The 16,608-nt window shown below is 36.4% G+C and overlaps 7 protein-coding genes, 12 long non-coding RNA genes and 1 other non-coding gene across 21 annotated transcripts; 9 read left to right on the top strand and 11 right to left on the bottom strand.

Moving 5' to 3' along the window:
- Positions 1 to 68: 68 nt before the first annotated feature.
- Positions 69 to 1,435, bottom strand: SPOM_SPBC685.03 (uncharacterized protein; the record flags this gene model as incomplete). Its single annotated transcript, NM_001022055.2, has 1 exon — positions 69 to 1,435. One exon carries the CDS (start codon positions 1,433 to 1,435, stop codon positions 77 to 79), a length of 1,359 nt encoding a protein of 452 aa, NP_596137.1. The 3' UTR covers positions 69 to 76.
- Positions 391 to 1,812, top strand: SPOM_SPNCRNA.5813. The gene has a single exon (NR_195164.1). It is a non-coding gene; the product is annotated as a non-coding RNA (long non-coding RNA).
- exo5 lies at positions 1,685 to 3,279 on the bottom strand (the record flags this gene model as incomplete). Of its 2 annotated transcripts, NM_001022054.3 has the most annotated exons (4): positions 1,685 to 1,909; positions 2,039 to 2,815; positions 2,966 to 3,030; positions 3,086 to 3,279. In NM_001022054.3, 4 exons carry the CDS (start codon positions 3,246 to 3,248, stop codon positions 1,685 to 1,687), a joined length of 1,230 nt encoding a protein of 409 aa, NP_596136.1. The 2 variants fall into 2 exon arrangements, with proteins under 2 accessions (NP_596136.1, NP_001417964.1); NM_001431024.1 differs by lacking the exon at positions 3,086 to 3,279 and having other exon boundaries at positions 2,966 to 3,022.
- Positions 2,109 to 3,332, top strand: SPOM_SPNCRNA.5812. Its single transcript, NR_195163.1, has one exon. It is a non-coding gene; the product is annotated as a non-coding RNA (long non-coding RNA).
- Positions 3,333 to 3,593: 261 nt separating this feature from the next.
- pic1 (INCENP-like protein Pic1) lies at positions 3,594 to 6,924 on the bottom strand. The gene is made up of 2 exons (NM_001022053.3): positions 6,704 to 6,924; positions 3,594 to 6,660 (listed from the first exon to the last, which is right to left on the bottom strand). Exons 1-2 carry the CDS (start codon positions 6,859 to 6,861, stop codon positions 3,762 to 3,764), a joined length of 3,057 nt encoding a protein of 1,018 aa, NP_596135.2. The 5' UTR covers positions 6,862 to 6,924; the 3' UTR covers positions 3,594 to 3,761.
- Positions 4,021 to 4,312, top strand: SPOM_SPNCRNA.5811. Its single transcript, NR_195162.1, has one exon. It is a non-coding gene; the product is annotated as a non-coding RNA (long non-coding RNA).
- Positions 4,559 to 6,029, top strand: SPOM_SPNCRNA.5810. The gene has a single exon (NR_195161.1). It is a non-coding gene; the product is annotated as a non-coding RNA (long non-coding RNA).
- On the top strand, positions 6,473 to 7,510 carry SPOM_SPNCRNA.5809. The gene has a single exon (NR_195160.1). It is a non-coding gene; the product is annotated as a non-coding RNA (long non-coding RNA).
- On the bottom strand, positions 7,340 to 7,631 carry SPOM_SPNCRNA.5808. Its single transcript, NR_195159.1, has one exon. It is a non-coding gene; the product is annotated as a non-coding RNA (long non-coding RNA).
- A 165-nt stretch (positions 7,632 to 7,796) lies between these two features.
- SPOM_SPBTRNALEU.08 lies at positions 7,797 to 7,875 on the top strand. Its single transcript has one exon. It is a non-coding gene; the product is annotated as a tRNA-Leu (tRNA).
- A 389-nt stretch (positions 7,876 to 8,264) lies between these two features.
- SPOM_SPNCRNA.5807 lies at positions 8,265 to 8,693 on the bottom strand. Its single transcript, NR_195158.1, has one exon. It is a non-coding gene; the product is annotated as a non-coding RNA (long non-coding RNA).
- On the top strand, positions 8,379 to 10,863 carry ppk26 (PAN complex subunit Ppk26). The gene is made up of 12 exons (NM_001022052.3): positions 8,379 to 8,532; positions 8,581 to 8,675; positions 8,735 to 8,775; positions 8,821 to 8,977; positions 9,031 to 9,126; positions 9,166 to 9,310; positions 9,353 to 9,502; positions 9,548 to 9,658; positions 9,696 to 9,921; positions 10,002 to 10,533; positions 10,581 to 10,658; positions 10,765 to 10,863. Exons 1-12 carry the CDS (start codon positions 8,442 to 8,444, stop codon positions 10,810 to 10,812), a joined length of 1,770 nt encoding a protein of 589 aa, NP_596134.1. The 5' UTR covers positions 8,379 to 8,441; the 3' UTR covers positions 10,813 to 10,863.
- SPOM_SPNCRNA.5806 lies at positions 10,058 to 10,663 on the bottom strand. The gene has a single exon (NR_195157.1). It is a non-coding gene; the product is annotated as a non-coding RNA (long non-coding RNA).
- Positions 10,829 to 11,846, bottom strand: SPOM_SPNCRNA.1548. Its single transcript, NR_150437.1, has one exon. It is a non-coding gene; the product is annotated as a non-coding RNA (long non-coding RNA).
- Positions 10,949 to 12,003, top strand: mmp2 (endopeptidase catalytic subunit). Its single transcript, NM_001022051.3, has 3 exons — positions 10,949 to 11,377; positions 11,450 to 11,599; positions 11,667 to 12,003. Exons 1-3 carry the CDS (start codon positions 11,136 to 11,138, stop codon positions 11,815 to 11,817), a joined length of 543 nt encoding a protein of 180 aa, NP_596133.1. The 5' UTR covers positions 10,949 to 11,135; the 3' UTR covers positions 11,818 to 12,003.
- SPOM_SPNCRNA.1547 lies at positions 11,780 to 12,001 on the bottom strand. The gene has a single exon (NR_150436.1). It is a non-coding gene; the product is annotated as a non-coding RNA (long non-coding RNA).
- A 71-nt stretch (positions 12,004 to 12,074) lies between the features above and the next one.
- On the bottom strand, positions 12,075 to 12,847 carry SPOM_SPNCRNA.5805. The gene has a single exon (NR_195156.1). It is a non-coding gene; the product is annotated as a non-coding RNA (long non-coding RNA).
- Positions 12,332 to 15,391, top strand: cdc10 (DNA-binding transcription factor, MBF transcription factor complex subunit Cdc10). The gene has a single exon (NM_001022050.3). It carries the CDS (start codon positions 12,542 to 12,544, stop codon positions 14,843 to 14,845), a length of 2,304 nt encoding a protein of 767 aa, NP_596132.1. The 5' UTR covers positions 12,332 to 12,541; the 3' UTR covers positions 14,846 to 15,391.
- Positions 12,954 to 13,517, bottom strand: SPOM_SPNCRNA.5804. The gene has a single exon (NR_195155.1). It is a non-coding gene; the product is annotated as a non-coding RNA (long non-coding RNA).
- vps52 (GARP complex subunit Vps52) lies at positions 14,921 to 16,598 on the bottom strand. Its single transcript, NM_001022049.3, has one exon. It carries the CDS (start codon positions 16,491 to 16,493, stop codon positions 14,967 to 14,969), a length of 1,527 nt encoding a protein of 508 aa, NP_596131.1. The 5' UTR covers positions 16,494 to 16,598; the 3' UTR covers positions 14,921 to 14,966.
- Between the last annotated feature and the right edge of the window lie 10 nt (positions 16,599 to 16,608).

The raw sequence follows: 16,608 nt of genomic DNA, 5'->3' as shown, positions 1-16,608 counted from the left end.
AAATAATTCATTAGGAATATAAACTTTTCACATTAAACCAAACACACTGTCGGTAATTTGAAAGTAAATTAAGTGATTAATAATTGAAGGGAACCAAGTATTCCCCGCTAGCAATTGTAGTCCAATTCATTACATAAAAATCTCCAATAGTTTGATTTCCATCGCCAGCTAGCACGAAATGACCGTCTCCATTGTCACTGAGATAATCTGTAATATTCACAACTGGCTGACTCCATGGATAACTAGTCGTAATGTTCTGATAGGTAGTTGAATTAGACGGGTAAGTCGTCGGAATGGAAGAGTTCGTGCTATTTGAACTAGATGTAGTATTTGTAAACACACTAGATGATAGGGAAGATGTACTGTTCCAGTAGAAATAAGTTGTGTTGGAAGACATAGAGGCGCTATTAATACTACAAGATGTTTCACTTTGAACGATGACTACAGACGATGATTTAACATCAGTCATAAAGTAGTTATTTGTGCCAATAAGGTTAGCAAAAGAACCACTTTCAGAGGAGGAGAAATGGAAAGATCCATAGACACCATAACTTGCAATTTGACGGAAAAGTGAAGAGCTAGTCGTTGCATTACATAATGCAAAGCTCCTAAGGATGGAGACTTCAGAAAGCACAGCAGCTGTGTAAAAATCTAATCCAAAAATATTTGCAACCACATCGTCTACACACTTGAAATTGGAGGAAGTCCATCCATTCGTATTGACGGTGTAGTTGGAGACTGCCGATCCATTGTTCGTGACAGAAACCGTAGACATATTAGCCCTAGGGGTACCAACAACACAAAGCCTAGAGGTAGAGTAATTAACATATTGTTGACTTAAACCGAAATAAGAAAATATTTCCGAATTTACGCTAACGACTGAACTCTGGCTACTTGAGCTACTGCTTGAGCTTGTGTTTGTAGCAGCAGAAGTTGAACTATTCCATGAAATGGAACTATTAGTGGTTGAATTGGTTGGATAGACTGATCCTCCAGAAACACTTCCGGTTGAATTCATTGTGGAAGTGGAATTGCTGGATGACTGAGTATAGTTGGAAGCATAACCTGTAACAGAATTGGCCAGGGAAGAGAAGACACCGAAAGACACGTCGTCCAAAACTAACAGTTGCGCATTGTCAATGTAATCCAAAATAGGGCTATAAAGTACTGACCCAACAGAACTCTGACCCGATGGACCGTAAATGCTTGCCCATCCTGGTGAAACAAGTGAAAATCTCTCGCGAGAGGAAATCCATTCAGTACCGTTAAATAGAACTACGTCTATAACGACATCTTGAGAAGTAGTATTATTGGCATCGACAGGAGGATAAATGGCCAAATCTTTGTCATTACTAGGAATGCCTGGTGATGGTAGAGCATTAGCTAGACCCGCGGCACCTAGGAGAGAAACAAACAAGCTACCAAAGAATTGCATCGTCACCGAGATCTAGAAAATGCAATAAAAAAACCATGCTCTTTTAAATAGAGATTTAACACAAATTATATCGATTACATAGAAATGATTTCAATTGCCTCTTAAAGATTGATAAAAAAATTAAAAGTTGATGACTTCAACAACCTAGCAGCCCTATCAAAATATGATGGAAGAAAATCGTTGCTAAACATATAGGATGCCAATGACCAACTATGTTCTGGGAATCTTTTCAACTGTCATTATTCCCAATTACGGACTTGAAAGAGGGTAATACTGTTTCTTTTTGAGCCACCAACATTCTTTCTGAAATTCACAACTTCGGCATTTGTAGACTTCCTCTGCAGGAACGCCTTCAGGCTCCCTTAAATTGTGCCAAAATTGATAAGCCTTAGTATAGGAAGCTTCTAATAATTTATTGCTAAAAGAGAATTTGTCTTTGTATACCACTTCTCCTGTTTTGTCATTCCTGTATGCCTAGTAAAAGATGTTAGTAACGATAGTTCAGACAATCATATTACGAAAAGGATTCTAATCATCGTAAAAAAAATTAAAAGTTGTAATGATAACGAAATAATTTTCGAGTTAATTGGTTGTGTCACTTACAATGGTAAGATTGTCATCAGTAAGACGTAAATGCAACTTCTTAGCTGAAGCAAATACGAGTGCATAAAGTCCATTTAGCGAGTTATGACCTGCAAAGACATCTTCAGGAATATCGGGAATTGAAAGAATTGATTGCTCTAAAAATTTCGGCCCCAAGTCCTTGGTGCCGTCCAGCGATAGTTGGCTCAAAAACATGTTCCACCAGTGACTTTGAGAATGAAGTCTGTTAGAATATGTAGGAGAAATATCCCTAAAAATGCTTTGTTGTTTTTCTCCTAGAGAGGGGAAATAATTTAAAAAGAGATGAACGTAATACATTAGTTGTACTTTGGAACTAAGAATTTGTGAAGCTCCAGGCTTTCTGGAAGAAAACCGAGTTTTATTGTCAACAAAACTTAAATCGTACATTTTGAAATTGAAGTAATTGCGGATGTCACTATTAAAATTGCTTTTTGAAGGGTTGTTTAGACTTATTTCATCAATAATGCCAAAAATTGAGGACTCTTTGTAATATCCCCAGATTGGAAACTCTCTTGTAATTCCATTTTTTTGTAATAACATAATACCTTCTAATTGCCTTAATAATCGTAATGCCCATGGTTCCTCCTTGGATGTCCGATCAAGCACTCGACGTTCTGATGGAGGGGAGGTTTCATACTCAAGTATTTGATGCAGCTTAATTCCGCGTTCCATCTTCGGGGTCTTTTTTTTAATTCTTCTCAATAAATAGTATTCATGTTGCACTTCACACCACAAAGGTAAAACAAGGTCAGTAACCTAATAATAGGTTCTGTCAGTAAATGAAAAACATGCAATTGATTAATGCTTGTAAATGATTATGCTAAGAATAGCATTGTCTCAATCCGCTATTATAAATCTGTTGACAAAACCATAAAAAATCATTCACAAACTTCAGAAAGACCTTACATTTAAATAACCTTTGTGTTTTCGAAACAGTTGGAATAATGAACTTTCTTTTAACATTTCACAAACTGAACGTTGATTATTAGCTTGTCTGGTTCATGACTTGAGTGAAATATATCGTACCTTCGTCCTCTAGTTTAGAAATTTCCCTGCTTACGAGCAATTGTGGTGGAATGCTCAAAGAATAATCCAATTGGCTAATAGTCAATCTTTGTGTTTCAAGATAGTCCATATAAGAGACTAATTCGCTCAAATCTTCCATCTCAAAATCTTCATATTCTTCCATAGACTTAATGTTTCGTTAGGATGATTTATTCAGGTGCGGGTTACGTTAGTTCACACATTTAATAGAATAATTCTTTTTTTTAAAGTAACCAACCAGACGGTAAAAAAGCTTTACACTAGTTTTATTAAAATGGTGGAACGTAAATGTCTAGTGTAACCAAAACTAGCAATGTAAACTGTGCTAAACTATTGATGATAGAAGTACTTTCACAGTTTCTTTTCGTTCAAAGAAATTAAAACTTTGAACAAGTAGATTAAGTTTCTGGCAATGTCAAACTACGTTTGTTAATGGCTAATGTTATTGCGGCACAAAAACTAATTATCAGCGATGCTTCAATGTCTAAGATGGAGGTCTATTTCATTATAATTGTTATTAGTAGATTCAAAAACCTTTAATCTAATTTAATTTTGTCATCTAACTCTATGCAAATTGTTTCATAAGATAAATTAAAGTATTTCTCTATTAATTTCCCAGTTCTTTAATATACAAAATTCATTTCAAAAATCCAGAACTCTATAAAAAACCCATGTTTTTCTTATAGTTATCAATTTCTGCTTGGGTCAAACGATCTTGAGATGACCAGTCAGCAGAAGAGCTTCTTGGTCGAAATCGAATCTTCGATCGATCCTTCGATCGGAAATACTCATCCATTTGCAGAGGTTTAATCATACCGAAAATTTTGTCTGGATCCCACTTTTGTTGTCGTTTTAATTGCTCTCGTAACTCAGGTGATTCAGCCCACGATGGTAAATTTACCTTTTTCTTATTACCTTCATCATCTGAATCATCCGAATAATCGCTATTTATTTCTGGTAATTCCACAGACGTGTTAGGCGATAGGGATCCATATCCAGGAAAATAATTCGACTTAGGCGTTTTCAGTAACGGTGATTTAGAAGAGGGCTCCTGCATAGACGAGTTCCTACCTTTAGCTGGAGCGTGCATAGAAGCTTTTTCAATAAAAGGTTTATTTGATTGTGAAGTACTAGAAGATGGAAGCTTTCCTTTCATAATACCATTCTGCTTAGTAAAAGGGTTGACGTTGTGATGCATTGTTTTGAATCCATGTTGATTCGTAAGACCGACATTACCATGTACGGGATTCTTATTTTTTTGTGCAGCTATCTTCTTTTTTCGATCTTCATTCTGACTATTAGTGGTCCCTATATCGAAGTTGTTTCTCAAACTACCAACAGAAGGCTGAGTTACAGAAGTAACTGAGTCAGGCTCCATTTTTTTTGGAATAGTTGAATGAAATGCCAATGACATGTCCTCAGCTAGCTCATTCGCAAACCTTTGAGTGGGTTTCGACGTGACGCGTGTTAACCCAGATTTTAGCATATGCCTTGAAGTTGCACCGTTGTCGGTTAACGGTTTCTTCTTTCGTAAATCTTCTTGTCTTTTTAACATATTTGAATGCCATGAAGCATTCACATTTGATGGGTTAGTAACAAGTCTTTTGGTCGTTGGTTTTTCTGATTTTTCCTCAAATGGCTTATTTGAGTGCATGCTTTTACTTGATGGTATAGCATCTGGTTCAGAACGAGGTTTATCGGAAATAGTATGTTCCATATCCCTAATGTTAGATGAATTGGCTGATGTGACAGTTTTGGTCTGACGACTTGGAAATTCGTTGTTTGATAACTCTCGTTCTTTACCATAGAACTTTTTGAAGCGATGAGTTTCGTTTTCAGAAGAGCGGCTTTCCATATTTGAAGCATTTGCTGCTCCATTTTTTGCTTTTCGCTTTTCAGTTTGCTCAAGTTCGCGTTGAGAGGCTGTGGCCACACGAATTGCAATCGGACGTGAATGCGGAGCAAAGTTGTGATCAGAATTTTGACGAGAATCATCATGCAATGGTTCAGATAACTTGTGCAGAGATTTTTCAATAAATTCCTTCTTGGAAGGCGGCAAAGAAGAGTCCGTATTTTCGTTTGCATCCGATTTCAAAGCGTTTGAGCTTGGTCTAGAATTTGAAGAATTAAAATCATTTGACGACTTTCTGGTTGAAAGCCTTGTGAATGTGCTTATCAGGGGGATCTTAGGCGCTTGAGTGATTACAGCATGACTTTTTGCAGGGCTTAAGGAAGACTCGTCGTTTTTATTATTCAGCTTCATTTTAGCAAGGTGCAAATCCTTAGCTGCAGAGTTTTTAGCAGCATCTAAAACTGCATTAATCGGTTTCTTCGTGGGCGGAGTCGAAGGAATTAATCTTTTATTAGAACTTACTTCTTGTATTTTCTGCCTTAATCGTTCGGCACGATCATAAGTTTTCAGTTCATAGTGGTTTTCATTGGAGGCAGTTAGCTCGTTCAATTTAGCAATAGAATCGGGAATTTTGGCTTCAAAAAAGTCAAACTCTTGACTTTTGGCATCACTTCCAGGTTGAGAAGATACAGGTAGTCTCTCTTCATTGGATTTTAATTTGGCCGTTAATGCCTCAGCTTCTACTGCGTTGGATTTATCGAAGGAAGTAATTTCGGGAGGGGATTCAAAAATAGTTGGATGAGGTTTAAGCATTTCATTTTCGACAGACCTTTTTCTTTCCTTGGAAGAAGAAGTAACAGTTTCAGAAGAGAAGGCGACTCCTGAACTTCTTTTACGAGTTTTGTAAGAAGTCGATAACCTAGTAGACGACGTGAGCGATTCCTTGGCTGATAAATCTGTCTTGGCGGGGATGACTGATGAAAGGAATTTTCGAAATTTAGAAGGACTAGAGGACACATTGGTATTTAACAAAGAAGAAGGAGCATCAGAAGTAGTTGAAGGTAGTGCCTTGATAGGTTCATCTAATGAAATTTCAGGATTATTCGTTAAGTTGTCTTTAGTACGCCGGCGATTTAACTGATTTATAAATGAATTAGTTGATTCCACACGACTGTGTAATGATGCAGGTCTTTTCAAAATCTCTTCACGTTTAGGTAAAGTGACAAAAGAATAAGCGGGGTGCTTTTGCTTTGGTAATTTATTAGGACTGTCAGCAGTTTCTGATGGGGAAGGCGAAGTTTCACGAAGAGGAACGTTCCATTCAGTAAAACGACGCTCTACTGAAGTAGGACTAAAAGCTGGCAAATTAGTCGGCAATCTCGTTTCTTTAATAGGAGATACACCACCTTTAGTAGATTTATTAACTATATCATCTTTGACATATTCAGAAGATAGCTTAGTAGAATCCCTATCATCATCAAATTGGGTTTCTGTATTAGTAGCAGTATGTAATTCTTTAGGTTCCTTGACTGTATTGGATTCACCCGACTTATATCCTTCAACAGCAGCTTCCTCAAGCTGATGTTGAATAGATGTTAACCGCATGCGAGGCGTTGGTAACGCACATCGATGTACAGGACTTAAACGAGGAGTGGAGTACTTCTCCTTTATCTTGGTAGGTGTTCTCACTAATTCATATATATCCCTAACCATCTAATTAGCACATATGATAAACAACAAATGCGTACGACTCTAGCTGTAACTTGGAAACTTCAAGCATGTGTTCATTCAACCAGTCCATGGTTTCAGATACAAGGAAGAAGAATTCTTTCATTTTTCCATTAGTGAGTTGTTGGGAGTATTCCAACTCCTTATTAAACCATAGTTCTGACCCATTAGAGCCCATCCTGTTTGGTTACATATAAAGAATGAGCTAGTTGCTGGAGAGTGGTCGGTGGTGGAAGCAATCAAATGTCAACAATATACAACAGTAGTTGTATACCTAAGCTTCCAACTAAATTTATAAACAATTATGCTTTCCCAATTTACAAATGATCAAAAGGTTTATTGTTTTCAAGATTTAAATGTAAATATCAAGTTCCGATGTTATAAACAATTGTTAGGAATATAGACATCGGTTAACGACGAAGAGGTTTTTAACGAAGTAACACTTTAAGCCATACATTTTTTCGAGATGCCGATGCTGATTTTATTGCAGTAATTATTGAGTGGAATAAGCAACCCAATGCATGCAACCTATCGTTCGTTTGATCAGCAGACAGAGTTAACTAGTTTGTGTTCAAATATCTTTCACCATTTGTTTATGTTTAGTATATAGCAAGCGGCACAGACATAAAAGTTTCTATTGAACGGCTACAAGCAATTTGTCATGCTTTATACGCTTGTCATTTATTGGATTTTTTTAATGATTCGATCTACAATATTCACGCATTTTCTCCATTTTTTGTTCACATACTTGCCATAGCTTTTAAAAATAATTTTTCCAATCAGACAGAGATAAATGCCAAATATCATACACTTGTCTTTAAGTTTTCAAGAATGTATTAAAACATGGGTAACCATTCTCAAAAAATTAAAAGCTTATTCAATACAAAATTCACCGTTCTCTTTTCATTTTGAGCTATTTTAACTCAATTAGACTTTTCATTCCTTACTCTGTTTTAGAGGACAATGTAAAGAGAATAGGGTAATAAATATGCTTTTATAATTGACAGTCTGTTATTATTCTTTTTAGCAATTTAAATATTTTTCTGAATTCCTAAAATTTCTTTAATTAATTAAATAAATAATATATACTTTTTTGTCTGACAGATCAAAAAAGGAAGGGTGTCCGAGTGGTTATGGAGCTAGTTTAAGGCACTAGTGCGAAAGCTCGTGGGTTCGAGTCCCACCCCTTTCAGTAATTTTTTATTGCATTTTATAGCAAAACAGGGGAGTGTGAATTTGGCAAGCTGTTAGTTTCTATAGGGAATTTATAACTGCGAACTAAGTTTTCTTACTTGCAATGGCTATATATGGGAGGCCGAATTGCTTGAAAAACATAGCTTTGCATTTGAAACAATTCGCAAAAGTTGGCACTAAGGAAGAAGTTAAGATAAAAAAAATTCAGTTACTTTGGTTTTATGATTTGCAATTAAATTACAGTGATCGCAGAAAGATAGCAGCATTACGAAGACATGTTCAACTGCTACATAACACTTGCTATTGTTAAAGTTTTCGAAATAGTTACTGCCCGTTACATGTAAAGAACAGATAAAAAATAAATTAGAATTACTGTCTTCTCAAATGCTTAAATATTACTACTATGAAATTGTTATATAAACAAAATGTAGCGTTGCAAAGTATTACAGTAAACTTCGTTGTGCTGCATTATTAGTATTGTCCGGGACTTACTGATTCCACGACCTGTAACTAAATTGCTATAATCTCAGACTGTTAGCTTGGGATTGCCTGGAAATTGACAGGATGAGTGTGAGGAAGAATTCTCCTGCAAGCCCAAAGCCAACTTCCCGTTCTAGGGAGAGTTCCAGGTCTCCGTCAGTGACTGATTTGAAAGGTAAATGGAAATTCAAAGCAAAACTTGACTGACCACCATTTTTAATAGACCATTCCAAAGCTAAACGAACATTATGTAGAAATATCTTACTTTATGGATCCTGTAAGCATTCAGAAAATGGATGTGCTTTTCGACATGATGGTGTAAGTATAGGCGTATTCTCTTAACTTCAGAGAAGCTTCTTGCTTACGATTGTTTGTAGCCTTTCATCCCTTCTTCAGAGAATTTGGAGCAATACTCAGTGTATGATTTTTTTTAAGGCTTTGTACGTATAATTAACCTCGCTAGTAAGAAAAAACTGAATGCTGCGTCGGCCTCTTTTCAACCTGTTCGCGCTTTACCAGTAAAGGCTGCTGGCGCTGCAGTATTTGTTCCTAAATCACAAGAAAAATCTCTTTTTCTATCTAGAGAGCGTACCCCTGTTGCGCTTTCACCAGGTAGTCATGTATGTCTGGCTAACAGCTTATATTTTTCTTACTAATTTTACTGTAATTTTAGGCTATTAATCCTTACAATAATGCATCTATGTTGGTCAATGAGCCTTTTCATGATGACTCTGGGGTTTATTATACTCGTCAAAACCAGTTTAAACCCGTAAGTCTAAAGCCTTATTATTGTTGTTGACAACAACAGACATTGTACAATTTATATAATCCGCAACCTTCTCCCATGCCAACTTTACTTCCTTATGAAAGAACTGTAAACGGTCTATTTATTGATGATACGACTAGAGAAAGAATCGAGAGAAAGAGCGAGGCATCCCGTCAGACAATTTCAGGTACTTAATTTGTGTCTAGCTTCCTTTATACTAATATTTTAGCGCTTCCGTCTATTATATCTTCATATACTTCTTTGGCGCCACTGAATACAAAGCTTTATCGGTATAAAGAGCAAATTGGATTCTCTTCTTGGACGTACAAATGCACTTCTTCCATCGATGGGAATGCTTACGTTTTGAAACGACTCCAAGGTAACCTTCAGATTCATAAATTGCAATTGCTAATATATTTAAAAGACTGTTCAATTAATATTGATACGTCGACTGTCGACAAGCTTAAAAATGTTTTTCATCCAAATATCGTACCATTCCATTCTGCTTTTCATACTGATACATTTCATGATTCTTGTAAGTTTATTTTACTAAACCTTACTAATTAATCAAGCGTTACTATTAATTTATGATTTTTATCCGTGTACTACAACCCTTGGTGAGCTCTACCTAAACAATTCTAAAAATTCTGTCAAGTTGGAGGAAAATAGAAAAATTCCAGAACGAGAGTTATGGAATTATTTTTTCCAGCTTACTATCGCTTTGTCATATCTACATAAATCCGGGTTTGCTTGCAACAAGCTTACTCCGTCGAGAATCCTTGTGGATCAAACTGAAAGGTATTTTTTTTTGAACATTTTTTATGTTTTGATGGAATACATTTCTTTAATTCATTAATGACTTATACTAACGTGTAAAGGATTCGTATTAGTGGTTGCGCTGACTATGAATTGGTAGTGTCAAACAAGCCTCCATTAGAGGAACGAAAGAAGCAGGATTTTGTAGATCTTGGAGTTGTGATTGCGAATTTAGCTACTGGAAGAACTGATATGGACATGTCTTCAGCCGCACGAGCAATTTATAGTACATATTCGAGGGAATTTTATAAAGCGGTTTTATACTTTGTATCGGAAGTTCCTGAGGATAAAAACTTGGAGTTGTTTTTGCAAAATCACATAGAAAGTTTTTTCCCTATAATGAGTTCACCATACGTGGAATGCGAAAAAATGGAGAGAAAAATTTCGGACGCTTTCCAACACGGTCGATTTTTTAATATTTTGTGCAAGATTATGTTTATTATTGATAATAATAGAGCTTCTCGTGAATATCCTATCGCACGAGAAAAAGAAATTTCATTAATCTACTTATTACGAGATTATCTTTTCCATCAGATAGATGAAGATGAGTGTCCTGTGATAGATTTATATCAAGTGCTGAATCGCCTGGGAAAGGTAAGTTTTTTACATTTTTCTCATTATTGCATTTATTAATTCATTAGCTTGATGCCGGTATAAATCAAGCCATCGCATTAATTTCCCGAGATGAACTTGATTGTGTTTCAGTTTCTTATGGGGAGGTAAGTATTTGCTCAAAAAGCCATAGTGGGTGCTTAGTAAATTAGACTACTTTTCCACACTATATAGCCTGTTTGTTTGCAAAATTACTAACAATAACAAATGTAGCTAAAAGCTTGGTTGGACAACGTTTACGAAATGGAAATAAATTCTTAAAATAAAACATTTTTCTTTACAGAATATTTATTTGTTTTTTTGTATCTATTACCATGGTTGTTAATTTAAGTAAATAATAGTTTTCGCTATAATAATATTAGAAGGAAGCTAAGCTTAATGTGGTTTTGAATTACCTACTGCAACACACCGTATTGAAACAAAAACGATCAGGAATAGAAGCCTGACACTTATCAGATAAAATTCATTAATACGTTTTCCTGGTTTAATTATTAATTACGGAAACTCCCATGCTTGTTAAGGTACATACAGACGGTTAATCATAAACTTCTTAGAGGAGAGAGTTTAGCAGTTGTCCTCAAAAAATGGCAAACCCTTTCGTTCGAAATCAATCTTTTAAATCAGTATTTTTTAAAAATTTAGTCGGAATTACCCTATGGGTACCCGTATTAATGTTCGTTGAACAACATGTAGTCAGCGTCGGTACAATTGAAGGTAGATCTATGAAACCAGCCTTTAACCCTGAGACAAACATGCTGCAGAGAGATAGGGTACTACTTTGGAAATGGAATAAGGATTACAAAAGAGGAGATGTAGTTATACTACGGTAAGTTCTTGGATCGTTGCAGGGTCTTTCGGTACTGAGTTTCCCTTTTTATCGTTACTAATAAGCAACAAGCTCTCCAGAAAACCCAGAGGAACTATTGGTAAAAAGAGTTCTAGGAGTAGAATACGATATCATGAAAACGAGACCTCCTAAAAAGTTGTCATTAGTACCCGTTCCCGAGGGACATGTGTGGGTCGAAGGCGATGAACAATTTCATTCTATGTAGGTTTCCAACAATTGTTTTTTTACTTTTTCGTTTTCTTCTATAGAGATATTAACTAGTTTACAGTGATAGTAACAAATTTGGCCCAGTATCGACAGGACTCATCACTGCCAAAGTGATTGCAATTTTGTTTCCCTTCTCTCGTGCAGGGCGTATTGATCATGAAGGTTTCCGAAAGAATGCAGTGTTTTTAAGTGGAAAACGTTCTGTTAAGTAAGCTGCACCACAGTGAACCTGTTTCCTTGACAGTTTAGTTCCATGCTGGTTGGTGCTTATTTACATTTCTTTTAAGGAACACGTTATCCTTAAATTTAATTTATTTCGACGCGTCGCGTTCTATATATGACGTCATTAATATGTCTATCTATTTACCTATTTGAAAAAGATGGAAGTTGGAAGCTACTTTGTATTAGAAATACCAATAAAAAAATATAATTTTTTCATACTCAACATCAAAACTTTTATTTAGGGAAAATTAGAATTGACTGAAAAATCCGTCTCTTTTGCATATCCCGAAACAGTAAAGTCGTTGAGTATAGCAAAGTTGGAAATTTTTCAACAGGGTATTTGAAATGAGAAAGAATTCCATTTCTAAGTAGCCTTTAAATAAAACCCCCAGAAGAAACGAACATTGAAGTAGTCCTTTGTTTTCCTTAGGAAGCCTCATATATCGTTACTTCGAATACGGTCTAACGCCGTACCAAATGTATACAGCTGCGTGAACCTTCCCAGAGCGAATTTGTGTATAACACGAAATCCGAAAAAATTACTTCTATTTATTTGAAAAAGAAAGGAATTCACAATCTCTTAAACAAACCAAGTGGTGAGGAGCTCGAGTCTTCTTTCATGGTCAGTTCAGCACCCTTATTTTCGAGAAAAACGTGCTGCCCTTTATAAAAAATTCGATATTTTTTCGGCATTTTTTATTTTAATATACTATAATGGCTTCAGCCAATTTTATTCGCCAGTTTGAGCTGGGGAACGATTCTTTTTCATACCAAAAACGCCCAGAGGATGAGCCATCACAACCCCTTTCAAACAGAAATATAAACAAACTAAACGATTCATCTACTTTAAAAGACTCTAGTTCAAGGATTTTTATTAACTCCCAAGTTTTACGTGATGGCCGACCCGTAGAATTGTATGCTGTCGAATGTTCAGGCATGAAATATATGGAGCTTAGCTGTGGGGATAATGTTGCTCTTCGAAGATGTCCAGATTCTTACTTTAATATCTCTCAAATACTTCGACTTGCTGGTACTTCGTCATCTGAAAACGCCAAAGAATTGGATGATATTATCGAGAGTGGGGACTATGAGAATGTTGACTCCAAACACCCTCAAATAGATGGAGTATGGGTTCCATATGATCGAGCAATTTCTATAGCAAAGCGATATGGGGTTTATGAAATTTTACAACCATTAATTTCTTTTAATCTTGATTTATTCCCCAAATTTTCAAAGCAGCAACAAATCGAAAGTTCTTCAATCTCCAAAAATTTAAATACTTCTTCTTTTAATACGCGATCCCCTTTGAGGAATCATAATTTTTCAAACCCTAGCAAGTCTTCAAAGAATGGGGTGCACACTATAAACAATATGCAGAGTTCACCTTCACCTTCTTCCTCTTTCTTACTACCTTTAACTCAAATTGATAGCCAAAATGTTAAACGCTCTAACAATTACCTCTCCACCTCTCCACCTATCCTTGAACAGCGTTTAAAACGGCATAGAATTGATGTCAGTGATGAAGACTTACATCCCTCCTCACAGTTAAATGATAATGAGGCCTCTTCATTGTTTCCAGATACGCCAAGGTTGAACCATTCACTTTCTTTTGTATCCTTGGTTTCTAGTCTTCCTCCACTTGATCAGAATATTATGCAGGATTATCATACATCAAAAGACATTTTGACCTCTATCTTTTTAGATGTAAACTTTGCTGATTCCAGCGCCTTAGAAGCAAAGCTGTCGGACTCATTAGATTTGGATGTCCCCATTGACGAACTTGGACACGCCGCTCTGCACTGGGCAGCAGCCGTTGCCAAAATGCCTTTGTTACAAGCCTTAATACATAAAGGAGCTAATCCTTTACGTGGCAACCTCACAGGAGAAACGGCATTAATGAGATCGGTTTTGGTAACCAATCATCTCAATCAGAACTCTTTTGGTGATTTACTAGACTTGCTTTACGCATCTCTTCCCTGTACAGATCGAGCTGGACGGACCGTCGTTCATCACATTTGTCTTACTGCAGGTATAAAAGGCCGAGGTTCAGCATCGAGATATTACTTAGAAACCTTATTAAATTGGGCAAAGAAACATGCAAGTGGTAACAACGGATATATGCTGAAAGACTTCATAAACTATTTAAATCATCAAGATAAAAATGGGGATACAGCTTTAAATATCGCAGCAAGAATTGGAAATAAGAACATTGTTGAAGTTTTAATGCAAGCCGGAGCTTCCGCTTATATTCCTAATCGTGCAGGGTTAAGCGTAGCAAATTTTGGAATTTTTGTTGAAAACGCATTAAAACAACCCGAAGACTCAAAACAAACAAAAGTTTCCCTTATGAGTGAAAATCTGTCCAGCAAAGAAAAGACTGCTGTCCCTCCTCGTCAAAAGAGTAGAGACATTATCGCCTCTGTGACCGATGTAATATCTTCTCTGGATAAAGATTTTCAGGATGAAATGGCTGCAAAACAGTCTATGATTGACTCAGCCTACACCCAATTGCGTGAATCTACAAAAAAGCTGTCCGATCTTCGTGAACAACTACACGTGTCCGAGACGCAAAGAACTTTGTTTCTTGAATTAAGGCAACGTTGTAAAAATCTTATGACTTCGATCGAAGAACAGAAAAGTGAATTAAGTAATCTTTATGAATCTTTTGATCCCAATGGAATACACGATTCATTATCATTGGATGCTGACGCTCCTTTTACTGTCAATGAAAACAACAACAAAAATTTATCTATTGCTGAATTGAAGTTTCAAGTTGCTGCTTATGAGAGAAATGAAGCCAGATTAAACGAATTAGCGAACAAACTTTGGCAACGAAATTCCAACATAAAATCAAAGTGCCGTCGGGTTGTTTCCCTATGCACCGGTGTCGATGAATCTCGAGTGGATTCATTATTGGAAAGTTTGTTACAAGCCGTGGAAAGTGACGGTCAACAGGGAGAAGTAGATATGGGTCGAGTTGCTGGATTCTTACGTGTTGTTAAAGAACATCAAGCATAATATTGCTTTTTGTGGTTTACCACTAAAGTGTCCTGAAATAATTAACTACTTTAATTTTTTTCTTAATATAGAATCCTACCAAATGAATAAAACGTAATTTATTATATGTTAATAATCTTGGCTATTGGAAATTAGTTAAATTTTCATTAAGCTTTTCGAAATATGTTTTTTGCTCTATAGCTAAATTTCCCGATACGCCGCTAAGAACAGTCGAAATGAGGGTATAATTATTGGACAAAAACCTACTTTGTCTCCTTTTGTCATTAACTGTTTTACACAGGTTTTGTAACATGCTCACATAATCCTGAGCTAGTCTTGAAGCACTTCGTGCAACAGGCTCGGCTTCTACGACATTAACACTTAGCATCGAAAGGCTATAAAGTAGTTCAGCTACTCGCTGCGAAAGTGGATGAGGTCGCGAAGTGATTTCTTCTGGCTTCACAGATAAGTTAGTTTTACGGAGTGACTCACAGTGCATGTCCATGACAGCTTGAAAGCGAGGCCACAGAAAAAGAATCATGGAGTTATAGTGTGGCTCAATAACAGGCACTATATTAGTTTGCGCCTGTAAAGCTAATTTTTGAGTAAAACGAATGGACTTCAAAATACCTATGCAATCGATACTGCTTGATATCAATCCTGTAATGTATTTGCGTGAAAAATGTAAAGTTTTTTCAAAGATAGCGGCAAAAACGGTAGCCTGCTGATCTTTAGAGAGGTTAAAGTACTCCAGCAAAAAAGCATATTCAGAAGAGACGTGTTCCGTCAAGACTAATTCCCATGAGCAATAAACACGTTCAATATATTGTGGGGAAGATTCAATATGATGCATTGTAGATGCTGTCAACACAGAGTTCATATCAAAATCCTGAGGGCGCAAGTTTACTGAGAGCATTTGATTCCCGTAAGATTGTTGTGCTCCTTTGGAAAGGTTGAAGAGTCCTTTCCGATCCTCTTCAACGCGAATAGTTTCTCCCTTAAGGACATGAACTTTGTCCAAAAACCTAGAGTACTGTTCGAAGTGGTATAGATAAAACCAATTCATCGTATTTATGTAAGCCCGTTGCAATTCCAATGCAAGTTTCCGATTGAATTTAAAAAGAAAGAGGTAGTAGTTTTTATTTGCAATGAGTCGATGCTTTCGGATTGGAAACACGTCGACAAACGCTTGACGAAACATCTTGATAGTAACGACTATATAGTTTCTAATACGTTCAATTGCTTTATCTCTCAACTTATCTACAAGTTTTTTCTGGTCTTTGTTAATTTGGAGAGAATTGAACATGTTACCAAGAGATGAATCATCCTCTCCGCCTTCCAAAAACGAAGTTAGTTTTTCTAATGCAGAATTCCAACTGGGATGATCCATGTCTCCTGTAGATATGGTTTTTATAAGATCAGGTGGAAGAATCGCACCATCAATCTCTGCTCCAAGTGCTGACTCCACTGCCTTCAAATTGTTTAAATTTACTTGAATTTTGTTTGAGCGCTCACTGACTTTGTAGATATCACTAGTAGCGACATCCAGATCCACCTGGAATCGCTCCAAAGAGCTCAGAACATCATTCAACACTGACTTGAGAGAATCAAGTTTGTTTAGATCATCACCACTTCCATCATAAACATCCTGGGTAGAAGCTCTCTGCATGCCGGACTTATTATACTGTACCTATAGATGTTATATCTCAACGTGACAGCTGCATCCCAGAACAAATGGAAGGTATAATCCTGCAAATAGTTAGTTTGGTAAGTTAAGGAGGGTT

This window comes from Schizosaccharomyces pombe (assembly GCF_000002945.2).
Source record: "Schizosaccharomyces pombe strain 972h- genome assembly, chromosome: II".
Classification (NCBI taxonomy): domain Eukaryota; kingdom Fungi; phylum Ascomycota; class Schizosaccharomycetes; order Schizosaccharomycetales; family Schizosaccharomycetaceae; genus Schizosaccharomyces; species Schizosaccharomyces pombe.
This window is presented reverse-complemented; position numbering and strand designations above follow the sequence as displayed.